Source organism: Octopus bimaculoides, chromosome 1 (genome assembly GCF_046866305.1).
Source record: "Octopus bimaculoides isolate indiv1 chromosome 1, ASM4686630v1, whole genome shotgun sequence".
NCBI classification, from domain to species: domain Eukaryota; kingdom Metazoa; phylum Mollusca; class Cephalopoda; order Octopoda; family Octopodidae; genus Octopus; species Octopus bimaculoides.
Window position 1 is genome coordinate 65,621,499 of NC_142928.1, and position 20,494 is coordinate 65,641,992.

At 35.7% G+C, this 20,494-nt stretch overlaps 1 protein-coding gene across 8 annotated transcripts in view; it reads left to right on the forward strand.

Annotated features, from left to right (window-relative positions):
- Positions 1-20,494, forward strand: part of LOC106877504 (flotillin-1) — an 89,992-nt gene that overhangs the window by 54,881 nt on the left and 14,617 nt on the right. For 5 of the 8 annotated variants that reach the window (XM_052967216.2, XM_052967223.2, XM_052967227.2 and 2 more), the window contains 2 exons: positions 9,689-9,832; positions 13,759-13,878. In XM_052967216.2, the coding sequence (XP_052823176.1) occupies positions 9,689-9,832; positions 13,759-13,878 (264 nt within the window). Of the gene's footprint in view, positions 1-763; positions 855-9,688; positions 9,833-13,758; positions 13,879-20,494 lie in introns of all 8 variants that reach the window. The other 3 variants (XM_089351873.1, XM_089351875.1, XM_089351879.1) reach the window with 1 other exon arrangement.

Consider the following 20,494-nt stretch of genomic DNA (forward strand, 5'->3'; position numbering starts at 1 on the left):
GTAAGTAGAGTGGTTGACTAACCACAATGCTAGAAGCTAACTGGACAATAATCTACATAAAGCACTGATGTTGGTGGCGCATTAAAAGCACCCAGCACATACTGTAAAGTGGCTGGCATTAGGAAGAACATTCAACTGTAGAAACCAAGCCTAATTGGATGGGGACCTGGTACAGCTTTCCAGCTGCCAGCTCTGGTGAAACTGTCCAACTCATGCGAGCATGGAAAACAAATGTTAAAAGATTTTATATATATATATATACATATATATATATATATATATATATATATATATATATATATATATAATAGATGTAATAATTTAGGAGTTATAGGATAAAAATATATTATTTTAGTAGGGGTTTTTTCTTTCAATTTATTTTCTGCTCTGATAATAAGAAAATAGTTGACAAAACTATTGGCTTATGTATAGTCTCGATTATTAAGAATCAAAGCTTGAGTAAATAGCAGCTATGTTTCTAAGTGACTGTATTTTCTTGATAATCCAGTTGAAATATTTACCCTTATAAATTAAAACTGACTCCTGGAAATTGACTTAGAATCATATGCTTTCAAGGAGTTTGTATTTAGTCATATTTAAATTTTTTTTTTTTTTTTCTTTAATTTTTTAACTGAAAAAATTTATTGGTTATGAATAAATTATCAGAAATTCTTGCATGTGGCTATTTTCCAAATAAGCATGCTTTTTCCACTGTTAGACATGTCTTATGCCAGGGCTTGATACCAAGTAGTATTTGTTACAGATTGACGCTAAATACTATGACTTTAGCAATAGAAAGTTCCCAAGTGTACACACAATTAGGGGTGGCTGTTTCAGTGACAGGAATTGCACAGGTAAGTCTTTCTTTTATTTGCTGTACATTATTCTATATTTTTGTTTGTGTTTTTGTTTTTTGTTTTTTTTTTATATATACATACCTTCCTTACCCACTCACTGTTGCAATGATAACAACACCTTTTTCTTTATTGTCTGCTTACACTAGTCTACTCCTTTTTCTTATTTTTATTTACAAATAAATAAATTAAAATGCTTGAAGATTACATGTTTTATATTGTTTGACTTTTCATCAGTAAATTTTATTGAAGTATTTTCATCAGTCTATTAACCTTGATGTAATGGCTAGTCATAACAGATGAGTGTTTTTCAACTGAAATGTTGCTTGACAGTGATTGGGAATACTGCTAAACAGTTAAATTTAATATACTGAATTATAAAAGATGACAAATTGGTAGGAAAAAAAAAAGGTAGAGCAGTAGACTTTTTAAGTCTTCACTCTTGTCTTTTTACTTAGTTTTCAAATCATGCTCATGTCAGCATGGCATTTTGGCTTTTTAGTGTTTAAAAACTGAGTAAAATATATTTTCTGAGCTCAGTTCAGTTTGCCAAACTTTTACCCTTAAGAATTTGTAACATTCTGCCAGTTTAATAAATCAATATTCTTTTCTACTCTAGGCACATGACCTGAAATTTTGGGGGAGGGGGCCAGTCGATTAGATTGACCCCAGTATGCAACTGGTACTTAATTTATCAACCCCAAAAGAATGAAAGGCTAAGTCAACCTCGGAGGAATTTGAACTCAGAATGTAAAGACAGATGAAATACTGCTAAGCATTTTGCCCGGCATGCTAATGTTTCTGCCAGCTCGCCGCCTTCGACTATCCTTTTCTACTCTAGGCACAAGTCCCAAAATTTGTGGGGGGGGACCAGTTGATAAGATCAACCAGTATGCAACTGGTACTTAATTTATCGACCCCGAAAGGATGAAAGGCGAAGTCGACCTCAGCGGAACTTGAACTCAGTGTAAAGACTGAAATACCGCTAAGCATTTCACCTGACGTGCTATTAATAAATTAATATTGCACGAAAACCGATGGAGAAAAGCTGAGTTGGTAAAGTGTCTCCTTTCGATATCATCTTGCCTCCTAAAAGTTTCTAAATTAAAACCTTCCATCAAAATTTCATGTTCCAAATACCACCTCATTGATGAAATGTTATTTTAATAAATTCATTATTTTCAAAGTTAATTGAAACAAGATGTATTTCAACAGACATATGGTAACAAAAGAATTGTGTACAGCTGTATTGTTGGTTCTCAACCTTTTTTGACTTCATGGCACACTAAGATTAAAAATAAACTACTGGCACATTTCAATCCAAGGAAAGCTAAAAAGAGAAGAAAAAAAAGGTAGTGGGGAGAGATTGAACCTTTAACATTTAAACTGGCTATATCTGGCCCAAATATTCTGTTCTATGTTCAAACTGACCAGATCCAGCCTCTCACACCTACTTTACAATGTTATTCTTAAAAATGAGCAATCACATCATTGAAATCTCGAAGCTATGAGATAATGTATGATTTATCGAAAACTATGTGAATAAATAAACATTACATTTGAGAGAGTAATCTGAGTGCTAAAAAGTTAAAAATTTAGAATGACATTTTGCCTACCTTGTTTTGCTAATACTAATGATAAAATTATATTTTGTTAATTATTAAGATACTCAAGTATTGTTATGGATTTTCTAATGCCATAAAATACATTTTTTAAAACCCACATTGTATCGAGGTACCTCTTGAGGTACACTAATGCATAATAGCATTACTACATTTGAGAATTAGTACTCTATATTCTGTGTTACATCCCACAAATAATAGACTGACATGGATTTAGTCAATGTTTATCTTTGTGTCTTGGCTTCCTGTTTATTCAATAGATATCTAAAAGCTTCAGTGATTAGATACACTTCTTTAAAATGTGGAACTGTCTTGCAACAAAGGTTGATAAAAACCAAAGTTTGAGAAATTTTGTTAAAATTCCATTGTTTTATTCTTCCTCTTAAACATTACATATATAAACAATACTGATACTTAATAACTTCCAATTCGGAGATCTTTTTAATTTGATTCATCAGTATATAAAAGAAAACACATGAAAGCAACTATGTAATGTCATTGTTTACCGAAATATAATTTCATTTTGATCATAATATAGTATGATCCCTTGTGTGTGAGTTAAATGAATATAGTTAAAAAAAAAAAATGTTCTTTTGAAATAATTTCAATTTCATTGATAACAGTTTCTATTAACTGGGTTTTTTTTTTGGGGGGGGGGGGTTAAACTCATTTTAGCCATAAATTATTAACCAATTAAATGTTTTATTCAAACTAGTTAGGAATAACAATTACAAAAACAACTTGAATTGTTTACTGAAATGTTTTGTAATTTGCACACTTTTATAATTTTATTTTTGTCAAATCCAAAGCATTTTTATTGATACTAATTAAATTGTCATCAAATTCATTGAGACTAGAATTATATGCTATTAAAGTATTGTACATTCTAAAAAAAGAACCATCTTAATTTTCAAAATAAGCTTCAGGTTATAGATCATTGACATTACATTAAATACATTACAGTTTGAATAGGATAATACTTTAGCTAATGATTTCTGCATATATAAATATCATGCTATGTTTATCTCTTTTGCTTTTTTTTTTTGTTTTTTTTTTGTGTGTGTGTGTGTTGATTTAAGAAAAAAGGATCATTTAGATCTTCAAGTATGATAAAGGAACATTTTATGCATTTCTAACTTCTAATTATGAATGAGGAGCTAGGAGACAGGATGAAAAGTGGTTGTTTTCATTTCAGTTATTTTTGATAGGTTATTCTTTAGTTTCCCTTAATTTCTCGTATAGTGATTTCCAAATTCATCAGAAACTGAGGAGGTTGGTTAAGGGTTAGTGAACTGCATATAAGATAGGCCATATTTTGTGTATATATCCTTTACAATATATGTAACCATGAAAATGCAATCAAACTTGAGTATATGATATACTTTTAATTGTAAATTTTTTGGTAAATTTTGCATAAAATTAATCATGCCTAGTTGATTCAATAAATACCCAGCCTAAATGATAAATTAATTAATGAACACTTATTCACAGCATGTATCCCGATGATACATCCCTATTCCATGCTGGCATGAGTTAGATAGTTTGATAAGATACAATAGGTCTATTCTCCAATGTTTTTAACATGGTTTCTACTGCTGGATGCCTGCCCTTGCAGAGTATACTGAGTGTTTTTTTTTTTTTTTTATTTATTGTGGTGCTATCACTAATGAGAATGGCATGCAGTTTGCAAGAAAAAGACTGAGTAGGCTACAACAGAGATAGAAGCAGCTTTATTCCTGGAGATGAGGAGTTAAAAAGTGTAAGAAGGAGCCAGGCAACCGGTTTCTTGCTGTTGAGATTTTATCCCAATGTTAGATTACATATTTAGTGAAACGACCATGTATATTGATTATTTGGTTTGACTTGGGATTTAACATCATTTGCTTGGAGCTACAATAACTATAAGGCTAAAGGTTAATAAATGCCTGCTAAACCACAAATTTAAGCTATTACTGCAGTCGTGTTATTTTATTGGCACTGCTTGCTGTCATATAGCTGACAGACAACAGGTTCCATTCTTACTTCAGAGGTTTATAATTATCAAAAGAATTTGGAAATGACTAAAAAAATAAGAAATACCCCAGTCATGATATCTTTTTAAAATGTCTGTAAATGGGCCATCTCAAGCAAATATCCAGATACGTACAAATATTTATTTTACCGTAAGTCATTAGAATTTATAAACTTTGAGCTTTACCGTGTGCTTTGAGATCCACTGTTGCAAAAAAAAAAAAACAGAATTATCTTGTTCACTCAAAGTAACAGCCTCTAAATATTGGGTCAAAAAGCCCTTTGGTTAGAACATCTGTGATTTGTTTCATAGATGTGGATTAGTGTCCTATGGGTTGCCTTCGACTTTTTCGATCTAAAGGTGTTTTTAACCCAATATTACACACATATATCTTTACATAGCTTTATCTGCTTCAAGGTCCACTGTTCCCAAGAAGAATTTTGTGTATATGTCTTTTACTTTGTCATTAGACTGCTGGCATGCTGGGGCACCACCAGGAATTTTTAGTCTAGTGAATCAACCCCAGTTCTTTGCTATTTTAAAGCCTGGTATCTTTTACTTTTGCTGAACTGTTGAGTTATGGAGGATGTAACCACCAACACAGGTTGTCAAACAGTGATGGGACACACACACACACACACACTATATATATATATATATATCTGTAAATAAAGTGTGACAATTATTCGGTAGCCATAATAAAACTCAGAGTTTCGGATGTTGGGGCGGAAACCCATGCTGCCATCTCTTCAGTTATCTGGCCATCAAAATATATACACACACACACACACCCACAATGGACTTCTTTCAATTTCCATCTTTTTCCACTTGCAAAGCTTTGGTTGGCCTGAGGCTACAGTAGAAGACACTTGCTCAAGGTGCTATATAGTGGGACTGAACCTGGAACAATGTGGTTGGAAATCAAACTTCTTTTCACACAGCTACACCTGCGCATATATATGAATCTCAGCACCTTGTACCTGGAAATTTCATCTCAAAGTTATAGGCTTGGGCAAGGTTTTTTTTAAGAAGACTAGCAGTTACCTATGCATGCAAGCCTCTTCTCTCCATACCTACAACATCAAAGAGAAAGGCAAACCTGATACTACTTGACATTAATGTTATTGCAGACATTACTGACAGAACACATAGCCTGAATGAATACAATAAAGCATCTCATCCAACACTCTTACTGTTCCACCAATCTGTAACCCTAGACTAGGTATTTCTTTTTTTATCAACCCTTAAAGGATAAAAGGCAAAGCCAATTTCACTGAAATTTGATCTCAGAGCTTAGAGTGTTGGAATAAATACAAATTATTTTATCTGGTGCTCTAAAAATTCTGCCAATCTATCTCCATTTGTTCAGTTAACATTTGTTTTCCCATGCTAGCACATGAACAGGGGCTTTATCTGAAGCAGGATTTTATGGCTGGGCCTTCTACTAGTCACCAACCCTTTCTTGCTTTTCAAGTAAAAGACTTCACAGCTTTTTGAAGTTGTAGAACAACTGGGACATAATCTAAATGAGGAATGTAAATTACATTCACTGTTTTGCTCAAGCAAAGCTGTAGGATGTAAATTCCTCCCACCACACACACATGCACACATATGAAAGGCTTCCTACAGTTTCTGTCTCATTCACTTGCAAACGTTGGTTAGTCTAGGGCTATAGTAAAAGATGCTTGCTCAAAAGGCTGTACTGTGACACTGAACCTGATACCATGTTGCTGCAAAGTGAATTCTTTAACTACATAGCCATACCTGTGTATTCTCACACACACACACACGCACACACACACACTTTCTTACTTTTGTGTATTGTTTTAAAAATAGGGGATCTTTAAGCCAGCTGTCTTTTCTACTGCTATCTACTGTAGAAAAAAAAAAATATTAATAGCAACTCTTTCTGAAATTTGTTGGGAGGGAGCTACTCCATTACATCAACCCCATTGCTCAGCTGGTACTTATTTTATCAATCCCCAAAAGGATAGAAGGCAAAGTTGACTTCAGTGGAATTTGAACTCAGAATGGAAAAAATGTACAAAATGCCACTAATCATTTTATCCAGCATGCTAACAATTTTGTCAGCTAACCACCTTAATGATAATGATATTAATTATAATTCTACTATAAGCACAAGGCCTGAAATTTTAAAGGGAGAGAGCTAGTTGATTACTATAACCCAGTGCTTGATTAATCATTAAGCAAGATAAGCATGTGCTTAGGGCATCAGGGGAAGTGGGGGGGGGGCACCACAGAAATGGTAAATGGTTTACGGTACAAAAAAAATCACTTTAAATTTGCTAGAATGATATTCGGGATGCCTTATCTCTACTAAGTATAGAAGCAAATGAGTTACGTGAGATTAATTTTCAGGAGCTGATCAAAGACTGCAATTAAAAAAAAGTGGGAGAAAACTTTTCAAATATAAATAAAGTGGAGGTATACAAAAATAAACAATATTTTCCATCTTACTGTTAGTTTTGTTTCATTTTGAAAAATAAAAATTTATATTATGTTTTATTATTGTTTATATTTTGAATTCCATATATATGGGGGCACCAATATCTTCTAAGCGCATAGGGCCTCAATGGGTCTTAATCCAACTCTGCTATGACCCTAGTGCTCAATTGGTACCTATTTTATCAACTCCAAAAGGATGAAAGGCTAAGATGACCTACCACGGCAGAATTTGAACCCAGAACATAGAGATGCATGAAATGCTTCTAAGAATTCTGCCAACTCTCCACCCACCCATCCAACCACTCCTGGGCACCCATAGCAGGACCTTCCACTATCCCTCATGTGCCTACCCACACTCTCTATGCCCTCACTTATCTACCATACCCACCTTCCAGGCACTCCCTCAGCACCTCATGCTGCAGTCACTTCTTCCCCATCTTTAAACATCTCCCCTCACATTCTTATAGAACATTCCCCTCTATCCCCTCTGTACCTCTTATATTCCCCCTCCCCCACTGTTCCACCATCTACCCCTTTGGAGCCTGATGCAGCCATCTGGTTCGCCAGTCCTCAGTCAAATCGTCCAACCCATGGAAAGCAGACATTAAACGATGATAATGATGATATATATCTTTCCTCTCCTCTCCTTTCCTACTGGGGTCACCATGTATCTCCTCTGTAGTTAAACCCTTCAACTGGCACATCTCCTTTGTAGTTAAACCCTTCAACTGGCACATCTCCTCTGTAGTTAAACCCTTCAACTGGCACATCTCTGTCAGTTCTACTTCCCCTCCCAGTTCAGAGGTCTTTATCTTGTAAATTACTTAGTGGCCTCACTGGTTTTAGTGCCACATAACAAGCACCCAGTACACTCTGTAAAATGGTTGAGATTAGGAAGCCTTAGAAACCATGCCAAAGAAGGCAATGGAACCTGGTACAGCTTGCGTAGCTCTTGTCAAACTGTCTAACTCATGCTTACATGGAAGATAAATGTTAAATGATGATTGAGTAAAAATACTATATTCAGTTAAGTCTTTAAAAATCTTTTAGATTTATTTCAAATATTTTCTTGAATATCAGACATTTGAATTGCAACATGACAAGAATTTCGGAGAGTATTTCCATAGTACATTTTAACTTGAAAGATGGAAAATATGAATAAATAAATTTTTTCACAGATTTGGTGCTCTATGATATCATCATCATTATCGTTAACTACACATGTCTTGCAATTCTTGTACATGTTTAATGCATTGATGCTTATCAGCAACAGGCAGTCCAGTACTGCAGTAATAGCATAGCTAATTTGAAGCTTGTTACTTGGTTACAGAAACTGAAAAATGGAAAAACACAGATAATTTCATTTACATATGAATAACATTACATAACTGAAATCCCATAGTCTGATATTAATTTCATTTATGTTTTTGTTATCATTATTAACTTTGAATCTGGCATTTAGTTACATATCTTCATGCTCTGGGTTCAAATATTATCTGGTCTTGATTTTGCCTCTTATTCCCTCTCTGGTTCTTAAAATATATAGCGATATGTTGGAGTTCATTTAGGGAATTTCACTTCTTTCATTAGTATTATTACTAAGCTGCCAGAATCATTAGCATGCCAGACAAAAAGGCTTTGCCACATTTCTGCCAGCTCTTTACATTCAAATACCACCAAAGTCAACTTTACCATTCATGCAGGGTATGAATAAGTACAAGTCGAGTACTGAGCTTGATGTAATTAATCAATCCCTGTCCATAAACCATAAGAAAGTGGCAATATGGCAGAACTGTTAGCTTGCCAGGCAAAATGTTTAGTGGCATTTCATCTGTCTTTACATTTGGAGCTCAAATTCCACTGATCATCTGTGCCTTTTAGAATCGATAAAATAAGTACCAGTCATGTACTAGGGTTGGTGTAAGCAACTCACCCTCACCTTCAAAAACTGCAAGCCCTGTACCAAAATTTGTAGCTATTATTTATTATTATCAAGGCAGCAAGCTGGGGAGAATCATAGGCATGCCAGACAAAGTGGTTTGCAGCATTTCTTCTGACTCATTACTTTCTTAGCTCAAATCTTGCTTGGATCAGCTTTCTTTCAAGGCTAAAATATCACTTCAGTACTGGGATTGATGTAAAAGTACCATTCAAATGCTGGATCCTATGGTATCACCTAACCCACTTCGCTTCAAAATTGCTAACTTTGTATCTAAATTAGATATAATTAAGAATTTGCTATAGCAGAAGCAACAGTGTTTTTCAGCTGTTTCAACACTTTACATTCCAAGTTCTAATTTTGCTCATACTGATTTGTCCATCCACCTGGAGTACATGTATAACTAACCACACAAAAAGTTGGCCCTATGTTTAATTAAAATAAATTATTTGCATTGTTTAAGATGGGTCTGTCTGACATATTCCTCTTGTTCATTCTCTACAAAACTTCTTTATTTTTTGTCAGCCAATGTCTACAGCAAAAGAACTATAGACAGTGAAGTGGGGTAAATGTTTAAAACAGAATGAACTGCACTAAAGGTACCCAAAAGCTAGGTGGCAGTATTAATCTAGCCATCATGTAAAGCATACGATGCAAATTATGTGTATTATGACAATTATAATTGGTATTTTTTTTTTTGTTTTTTGCAGTGTGGTATGTCAATGTGACTGACATTTAATGAAGTTATCAATTGTATATCAATGTTTGTTTATTTTCCTTTGTGTCCCATTGCTAGATTAAAGTACAAGGTTCCAATGATGAAATGCTTCACACTGCATGTGAACTATTCCTTGGCAAAAATGAAAATGAGATCGAGAAGGTTGCCAAAGAGACACTTGAAGGTCACCAGCGTGCCATAATGGGAAACATGACTGTCGAGGTTGGTAAACATTTTACAGCAAAATTCAATATTTGCATACATGTTCACATTTAGAAATACTAGTCTACTTAGACACCGAGATGCAGGGACAAAAGCGTACTTGGATAAGTATGGAGCTTATTAAGCTACTATGAATTATTTTCTATGCTGACAATTTTGTCTTGTTTCTATGGATATATTGATCAGTTATCAAGAAGTTGAGATATTAAAGTATGTAGTATGTAAACATACACGCATCAGCAGCCTTATGAGCAAGAATATTATTTGTGTTTTATATTGCGATTGATGGACAATAGTATTGTTGGTTACATTTGTCAAAAATGTAGTGAACCTGTGATTAGCCAATAGATCAATCACTGGCTCACTACCTTTTTAGTGGAAAATAGCAATGGAATTGTCTAACTCTGCAGAATGAATCACACATCTGACTGCACTTGGTTTTCAATTATCTTACCAATGTTTTTGCCTTTCTACAACATATACACATGCATTATATATGTATACATACACATACATGGTGGAGGCGCAATGGCCCTGTGGTTAGGTCAGCGGACTCGCGGTCATAGGGTCGCGGTTTCGATTCCCAGACCGGGCGTTGTGAGTGTTTATTGAGCGAAAACACCTAAATCTCCACAAGGCTCTGGCAGGGGATGGTGGTGGACCCTGCTGTACTCTTTCACCACAACTTTCTCTCACTCTTACTTCCTGTTTCTGTTGTGCCTGTAATTCAAAGGGTCAGCCTTGTCACACTGAATATCTCTGAGAACTACGTTAAGGGTACACGTGTCTGTGGAGTGCTCAGCCACTTGCACGTTCATTCCACGAGCAAGCTGTTCCGTTGATCGGATCAACTGGAACCCTCGACATCGTAAGCGACGGAGTGCCAACAACACATACTAGCTTTTACATATTTTCCTTTTACTAAATTCTATCGAGGCATTGGCCACTCTCAAGGCTCTGGGAAAAAGGCACTACCACAGGGTTCCACACAGGAAATGGCCTTATATATATATATATATATATCATACCCATGTCCAGCTTTACTATTCTTACTTCGGAAATAAAGGTTTTCTATTTGTATCAAGTTTGGTACTAAGTATGTGCCAAGAATAAAATATTTGATAAAAGCAAAATGGCAATTTTGAGAAGGACCGAGGGAGCAATATGCAGTGTGAAATTATTGGATAAAAGGAGGGCTGAGGAATTGGTGGAACAGCTGGCAAGGGCAAATGGATTTCAGTGGTATGGACATGTGTTGAGGAGGGATGAGGATCATGTTCTGAGGTGAGTGCATGAGTTTAAAGTGACTGAACTGTGAAAGTGAGGTCAACCAAAGAAAACGTAGAGGAGGAGATTGGGCTTGAGGAGAGAAGATGCCCAAAACTGGGTGACATGGTGTGAGAACAGTTGCTGTAGGAATGAAGTAGATCCGGCCACCCCTGTTAACGGGGACAAACCTGGATTTAAAATATTGGAATTCAATGAAAATGTTTCCTTTTTAATGATTAGGTGGTTAAAAGTTACCTAATAGACAAACATTTATAAGGCATTCAGATGTTTTAAGTTCATGCATTTTTTGCTTATACAGGCAATCTTGAGTTGAGGCTTTTGATTTTACTTCAGTATAAAATATGAGATTGATAACTCTAAGGTGGTTTTCATCATCATCGTCATTTAACGTCTGCTTTCCATGCTAGCATGGGTTGGACGATTTGACTGAGGGCTGGTGGACCAGGTGGCTACACCAGGCTCCAATCTGATTTGGCAGAGTTTCTACAGCTGGATGCCCTTCTTAATGCCAACCACTCTGAGAGTGTAGTGGGTGCTTTTACGTGCCACCAGCACGAAGGCCAGTCAGGCAGTAATTGAAAATGTAGTAGTTAAATGTTCAAACTGGGAAGAAAAAATAATTGCTGAAAGTAAAAGTGAAAATCAAACTAAAAAGAAATAAAAACTAATATTTGGAGCATTGACATTGTCTTATATCCCAATCTTTTCCATGCTTGCATGGGTCAGATGGAATCCATTGATGCAGACTATCTATGGCTGGACGTCCTTCCTGCCACCAACCTTCACCTGTCTCCAAAGAAACCGAAAACTTACAACTCTGCTTGATTAATGGTGATGCTTGTTTATGACCATCATGAACTGTAAAGACAATGGCACATGCATGTACACACACACTTGTATGATGGGCTTCTTTCAGTTTCCTTCTACCAAATTCAGTCACAGAGCTTTGGCTGGCTTGGAGCTATAGTAATAGATACTTACCCAAGATGCCATGCAGTAGGATTGAACCCAAAACCATATAGTTGTGAAACAAACTTAACTGCACAGCTAAAATGAAAAACTTAAGGATTGTTTTTAGCGAATTTTAAGTTCAATTTTGTTTCATATAATTTGTAATTTTAAACTGGAGGTGGAAAAAAAATTGTAATTGTCATTTTTGATTTGTTTTGTAAGTGAACAGATATATTGTGGCTATTTTATTTAATGCAGCCTGTTGAGGAAGATTGAAAGAAAAAAAAGATAGAAGCACCATTTTATCTTTTGATAATCAAAAGTTTGTCTCGTGGGATGTTTATTTCTTCTATGTTATCATAATAGTTACTATGGTAATGTAAAAAAAAAAAAAAAAAATCAGCTTTGAGTGTCTGTAAGGAACACAATGATAACGATAGCTTGGCTTTTGCAGCAGCTCGCTCGCTCTCATCTTGTCAGTCTTCATTGTTATTGCAGGTTACTATAGAAATTCAGCAGCTAGCTGTACACGAGTTATAATCTCTTAGGTTCTCTGTTTGCAGCAGTGCTGCTGATAGGAAGAGGAGGAGGACTGAAAATTGCTTCCATCAGCCCCCGTAAGCCTGCCTAGTAAATAAGCAGCAGCAGTGTACTAGTTAGTAGTCTAGGTCATTTGATCTAGCTAGCCACAATTCTTCTGAATCAATAGATGCCTGTAAAAAGTGCTTGCAGTTTTGCCTATAAATGTGAATGAATATTTATGATGCTTGACAATTCTAATTTCTACTTATTTCCTCGACCCTCGTCTCTTAGCAACATTGGAGGCATTTTTCTGCAATTCCTCATTAATTCCTTATTAATGCTTCTATAATTACATTCTGTACATACATGTGTGTGTACACAAGATTGCTTTTTAAAATTCTTCGGTCCATGAGATGTTGCAATGTTGGATAACTTATTCCATGCATACAGAACTGATAATGTTAATGTACTTGGAAAAGTATAAACATCATCATCCCACTTTCAATCCCTTACATACTCAAAGATCTATGTCTAAGAAACCAATAATAAGAGGAACATTGACTCTGACTTTCTCTTTCTCTCTCTCTCTCTCTCTCTTTTCCTCTCTCTCTCTCCTCCATTCACTTACTCTCTCTCTCTCTCTCTCTCTTAATCTGGCATGCTACTTTCAAAACACAGACCATAAATAATTTTTGAATGTCTTTTAACACTTAATTTAGTTTGTTGGAATTATGAAGGCACCAAATAAACTGACAAATTCTGAGTTAAGTCCTATCAGGTTTGACTTCAGCTTATATATCTCCAGGCTGGTTGTTTTAGTTGTTTAACTTCAAGTCAGACTAGACTCAGTGGACTCATGACCAAAGCTGCTTTCATCATGATCATGATCATCCTATCTTTTTGTCTATCGGGGACCACATTATCCAATGTATTCTTTTTTAAGACAGTAGAATGTCAGTTTAGGGAGATTTGGCTATTATTTCTACCAAGTCAAATGATCTTGCAGAGAGTTACTCATTAATTCATTCATTCCTCCAGAGCTGATGAAATACCAGTTATATAATCTAGTATACTCAATTATTTCCGTATTGTACAAAAATTATCCTCATGGTTTGTCAGAAGGAATCAATACTTTGATTTGTTATGTTTGTTTCTCATTTCAGGAAATCTATAAGGATCGCAAGAAATTTTCCAAAGCTGTGTTTGAAGTTGCCTCTTCGGATTTAGTCAATATGGGGATCTATGTTGTTAGCTATACATTAAAGGACATTAGAGATGATGAGGTAAGCCTATCTGATGATAAACATCTCTGTCTGTAATATATGATAATTGAACATCAATATTTTATTGGAGTTTTCATTTATGATTCATAACATTAATGTCCTCAGGGAAATTTTATTGTTTTTGTTTTTCTTTTAGATAGTAACATGTCTACAGCATCCATCAACATTTTCTGCATCTGAATTCATGTGAATGATTTGTCTGCTGTTTGCCAATTATAACACATTCAATTACTATTGCCTAAAGATGTAGCTGTTGCAATAGTTTTAAGTGAATGAGTCAAATTAACATTGTTGACTTTGTTAGAGCTTAAATGTCACAATGGTAAAAAAGAAATATTCTATACTGTAAGATACATCCATTTGAGTCTTTTAGTAGTTGTTAAGCTTTTGTAAGTTTGATGGTTTTTAGTCTCATAATTATTACCGTTTAATTTATGCTTGCTTTTCTATGCCAGCATGGTTTGGCTGAGCTATTATCCAAATTAATTCTTGTTTGGAGTTACTACTCTCCTAGATTGGAGGGGTACATCCCACTTGCTTAGGTTACATTTCTAACATCCTAGTTTCTTGGTCACCCTCAATAACTGAGCATTCAGTTCAAAATTTGCTAAGTGACATGCTGGGGAAAGATGGTAATAAAAGAAATGGGATGATTGAAGAGAAATAGTGAGAGAAAATGATAGCTAGCAATGAAGACAAGTAAAAGAGAGAGAAAGGGATGTCAATGAGAGATAGAAGAGATGAATAGAGAAGAATAATGGCTAGAAATAAAAATGGATTCTTGTAATTATAGAATTGATTGAATGCAGATCCAATGTGTTGCCATTTCCCACTACACAAACAGTGAGATGGAAGAAAGAGATATTGATAGAAGCGAGTGAATGAGAATGATAGAATATTGAAGAGAGAGGAGAAGAGTGATTGTAACAAAAATGGTTAGTGTCAAGGAGACTGACATATGAACATTAAAGACCCCAAAATAGATTCTGTACGTCCCAACTTCCATTATTTTAACAATATTCATTTTGCCATCTTTGCATGGATTGAACAGATCTACTCCAGCACAGTGCTTCACCATTTCTCATGATCCATTGCCATCTTCTTTATGAAACTCAGTCTCTTGAAGTTTTCCCTCCACATATCTTCTTTGGTCTCTCCCTTCTACAGGTTCCATCCACTTGGAAGGGCTCAAGCAGTGGTATGAGTGCTGGTGTCACATAAAAGGCACTGGTAATGGTGCCACGTAAAAAGCACCCAGTAAACTCTGTGGTTGGCATTAGGAAGGGCATCTTGCTGTAGAAACCAAACCAAAATGGATTATGGAATCTGGTGCGGTCCCTAGCCTTGCCAGTTTCTGACAAGCCATCCAACCCATGCCAGCATGGAAAACAGATATTAAATGTTGATGGACTCACATCCTCTGTATGTATCCCATACCTGTGCCAGTGCTTGATTCTCTATTGCATACCAACATTAGACATCCAACAGAGAATGTTTCATTCATTTCTATCCAGCTTTCACAAATTCTTCACATTCAAAGCCCATGTCTCATTACTATGTGACATTGCACTTCACACTCAAGCATCATATAATTTGCCTTTCATTCAAAAAGAGAAATCTTTTATTGACATCAGAGGTAATAGTTCACTGAACTTTTTCACCCACTTCTTACTTTGGGGGCTATGGTTTAAGAACACCCAGCCCCATTATTAATTAGATGTGAATAATGCTTGACCTGGTGGATGAGGGCAATGCTAGGCAGACTGGCTTGAAAGGTACCCTTGAGTCAGTGATAGTTTGTTGCAATTTCATCACCTGATACCTCTTGTTTAGTTTAATATTTGTTGCAGAGGATGGTCCTGAAACCAAAGTGCATGGATCAAACCCTGACCAATTAAGCTTCACTGAAAACAGACACTACATTACTGGTATTTTGTCCTGAAATTTCCTTCAAGAATGAGAAATTGAAAGACTTATACATGGGAAACAGACCATTCCAATACACATGCATGTGCTACAAGCATAGCTGTTAACAAGTTCACATTGTAGTCACATGTTTCTAGGGTCAATCCACTATGCAATACCTTCAGCAGATATTTTCTACCAAAGTCCTAAGGTTGTTTTGAATGAAATTTGGTAGCTGGAAACTTATATATACTTATGTATTCATATGCATATATCATCATCATTTTACATTTATTTTTCTGTCGTCGTCGTTTAACGTCTGCTTTCCATGTTAGCATGGGTTGGACGATTTGACTGAGGACTGGTGAAACCAGATGGCTACACCAGGCTCCAATCTGATTTGGCAGAGTTTCTACAGCTGGATGCTCTTCCTAACGCCAACCACTCAGAGAGTGTAGTGGGTGCTTTTACGTGTCACCCGCACGAAGGCCAGTCCAGGGGAACCAGCAACGATCTCGCTCGAAAATCCTACAACGGCCCCGCACAAGAGCCAGTCCAGGGGCACTGGCAACGGTCTCGCTCGAAAAATTTCTTGTGTCACCCGCACAAGAGCCGGGTCTTCTTCTGTACAGTGTTTCACTATCTGCTGCAATCTTTTGTCACCTCTTTCATGAGGTTCAGCCTCCTCAGATTATTTTTTACTAATTCTTCCTATGCTTTCATTGGTTGCTGCTGCATTCAGTCTGGTGTAGTGGGTTCATTGTTAACACAGGGGAAAAGTATGTTACCGTGCTACCTGAAACAATCCAGCATGCTATCGTAACATCAGCTGCTTGGCACCTCCGAAGAGTGATCTTGTAGAAAGATACTGTAATCATGATCACTAGTCAATATCTGATGAAGAGTCTCTCATAGTGCAAGCTGTATGTACAAAACAAATGAACATGTGTGTGTGTGTGATCATTTGGCATCCATCTTCCTTGTTGGTATAGATTTCACAGGATCCTGTGAGGTAGAAAACTGCATCCAGCTCCAGTGTCTGTTTTGGCATGGCTTCTATCATTGGTTGCCCTTCCTAGAAATCCTGCCAAAACAGCATTGGAATTCGATGTAGTCCTCCATATGTGTGTATCGTTATCATCTCTAGCACAATCTCATCCTTTATTGCTGTTCTTTATCACCTTCTTGGTGAAATTCAACCTCTTGAGGTCATGTTTCACCACTACCTCCCATTTCTTTGTTATACATCACATCTGCACCAGCTCAGTCGTATCTTTAGCACACTTCTGATTGCTCTTACACTTATCTTTTCTCTCAGCTCGTCTGTGTCCCATCATTTATGAATACCAACATTATACATCTAGTGGAGTCAGCCCAGCTCATTTGTGTGCAGCCTTTGCACATCCTCCACATTCAATACCAATATTTCACTACTATGCATTATTGTACATTGTACGCAAGCATCATGCAATCTGCCTCTTGGTCCAAGTGAGAATCCTTTTGGAACACACTCCTCCACTGTTAATTTAGTGATCTGTATTCACAGAATCTATCAAATAATTACAGGGAGGCTGTTATGTATTTGAAAGAATTATTTTATGGAGACTTCTACTGCTAATCTCATCAGCTGCATATGAAGTCCTTTTTCTATCACCCTGCCTATGATCCTTTGTGTTCATATCCTTAATTGCTCATTCAACTGTACAGCTGCTGGATTCAATTGCTGATCACTTTGGGGTGGGGTCTATTTTGTGTAGTCTCTTGTATTCCTACAGTACTCATTTAACAACCCCTCAACATTTCCGTGCCTTCACTATTGATATAATGTATATGTATCAGCTGTCGATGACTGAAAAAGCAATGTATCAAGAAAAAAAAACTACTCTCTTGTAGTATTCAGTCCAAGTTACAGGTCTTTACATCATAGTGAGTTTAATAGAAATCAATAAAGTATGTATCAAAGTACTGTGGTTGATATAATTGATAAAAAAAATCCTTTAAGATAGTATCCAAAAAATACATACTTCATGCATCAACACACTTTGGAAGGTCACAAAAAATGACTTGATATTCAGTTAAACATGTAGTTTAAAGAGCTGGTGATCTCCATTATACAGGGTGTCCACAAAGTCTGAGTACATGGAGTAAATAAAATAGTAACATAAACAATTAAATATAAGAAATAATAATTTCTTAAAGTATGTATTAATCCCCATGTACCCAGATTTTGTGAACACCCTGTTTAATGGTTAACAACTCTTGAGCAATAGAAGAGGTGTGGCCCAAATTGTTGCCAATTATTATCACATAATTTGTTTCATATTGTGCCTGTGTAATTATATTAAATCAATTAATATTTATTTATATTTCAAGTATTATGTATCAGACAGAACAACAGAAAACCGTAGTGACTCATAAACCCTAGTTTCAGCTACAGAATTTTGCATGAACTCTTAAAATGTTTCAAAATTGGCTACTAACTCAACTTTTCATCCTTTTGTTATTGATAAATTAGAAACTAGGCATTATTTGTGTCAATGTACATTAACTGTATCCCTTCTCTACAAAGGCACTGCCTTGTGCTTAAGGAAAAAAAATCAGCATATACATATAATAACTTACTTGTACACTGAATGCAATATTTAGCTTCAGAATCAATTACATTAAATAAACGAGAAATAGATTTTCTCCTGGTTAAGATGCTAGTTTAAGATAAATGCTATACATTTATCTCAAACTTATGTGTTGTTATATAGTTTCCTTATGCTAAGACATATAAGCTTTTTTAGTTGTTGCAATAAATTTTAAGTCAAACCACATTATGCATTCAGTTATTCTATTCTCCCTCTTTGTTCTCATCTTATGTGTGCATATGGCTTGTGTGTGCATACATACTCATGCATATTACTATTAGGATATCATTTTTTATAAACTGTTCTGTGCATGACGAGTTCATGTGTTTCTTCTGGTATAGTTATTTTCTGCACTAAGTGATTTCTTTTTAATGATATTCTCAATTGATTTTATTGCACATAGTTGTGACAAAAATATCTGTGCTCACTATTGTGAAACTATATATATATATTGATAGAAAAGGTAAGACAACAAAAGCAAGAAAGAGACCTCGATATTATGTAAATAGAGGAATTTATCTGTAAATAATGTGACAATTATTCGGTAACCATGATAAAACTCTGAGTTTCAGATGTCGGGGCAGAAACCCACACCGCCATCTCTTTAGTTATCTGGCCGTTGAAAAAAATGCTATTAATGTATTAATATATTCTCATTCTTTTACTCATTTGAGTACACACACACAATATATATATAATATATTGTGTGTGTGTGTGTGTGTGTGTACTCAAATGAGTAAAAGAATGAGAATATATTAATACAATCTTTTTGAAACTTGTAATTTTATGAAAATTTTCAAGAATAATGGACATGTCTTTTTTTTTTTAGCTTGAAGGTTTTATATATATATTTCACTTAGTCATAGTGATACTGATAACCTGGTGTCAGAATTCAATATACATCTGCTTCAGAATAAAGCTTTAGCCAAGTATAGAGTGTAATATGAAATTAAGCAGATGACAAAGTAACAGGGAATTATTCAATGAAGGAATGACAAAAGAATAGGGTTTACATATTCACCTTTATTAGCTTATAACTGTATCTGCCATAAGAAGCAATGCACTCAGAGCTGAGTACTTCCTCACACTTCTACCCATGTTTTCTTTGATCTTCCACTTCCAGAGTTTTCTTCCATTTTACATCCTGGCACTTCTTTACTCATTTGTTATCCTTCATGATCATCACATGTCCACACAACCCAGTCTTCAGTCTTGCACACTATAGCTGATCTTTCTTATACCTAGTTTCTCTCAGCTCATTTGTACCATGTCATTCATTATACATCAACTGGAGCAAGCCTGCTTTATTTCTCTCCAACTTTTACACATCCTCTACATTCAGTGCCCACCTCACTACTTTGCAGTGTCACACTTCATTCACAACCATCTTACAATTACACTAGAGATGACAACACAACAAACTGAGATGCTGTGTTGGAAAGGATTCATCCAACCCACATAGGCATGGGAAAGGGGATAATGATACTGTGTATAAAGAACAGCTTTTCTTTCAAGCCTATTATATTAAACAATGAATTGCTTTAAGATCAACCCCAACACCTGGGAAATGCCAGCACAGGACTGTCCTGCCTGGAAAAGCTACACCAACAGAAGTGCCACCTCCTACGAACAGAACAGGATTGTAGGAGCACAAAGAAAACCTGAATTGTGCAAGTCCAGAACCAACTCCTTGCCTTCAGTCCCAGCAGGCCACCAGTGCCCAACCTGCTGCAGAGCCTTCCAAGCATGCAGAAGACTGATCAGTCACTTAAGTCTCTTATGTTTAGTTAAGGACACTGGATTTAGAAATGCTATTGTTCCTAACTAAACATAAAGGACTAATAAGAAAGAATGAGAAATCCTTAGTAAAAAAAAATTTCTAATTTGAACAGTCATGTCTTTTATATAACATACATAACAGCTATGACTGTGGTTGAGAAGTTTGCTTCCCAATCAACTGGTTTTGAGTTCAGTCCCAACACGTGTCTACTTGTAAATCTTTAAATCATTTCAGCTTTAAAGCTGCGGTCAAGCTAGGGCACCACCATAAAAAGGAAAATAGCTAACAATTTTCCACT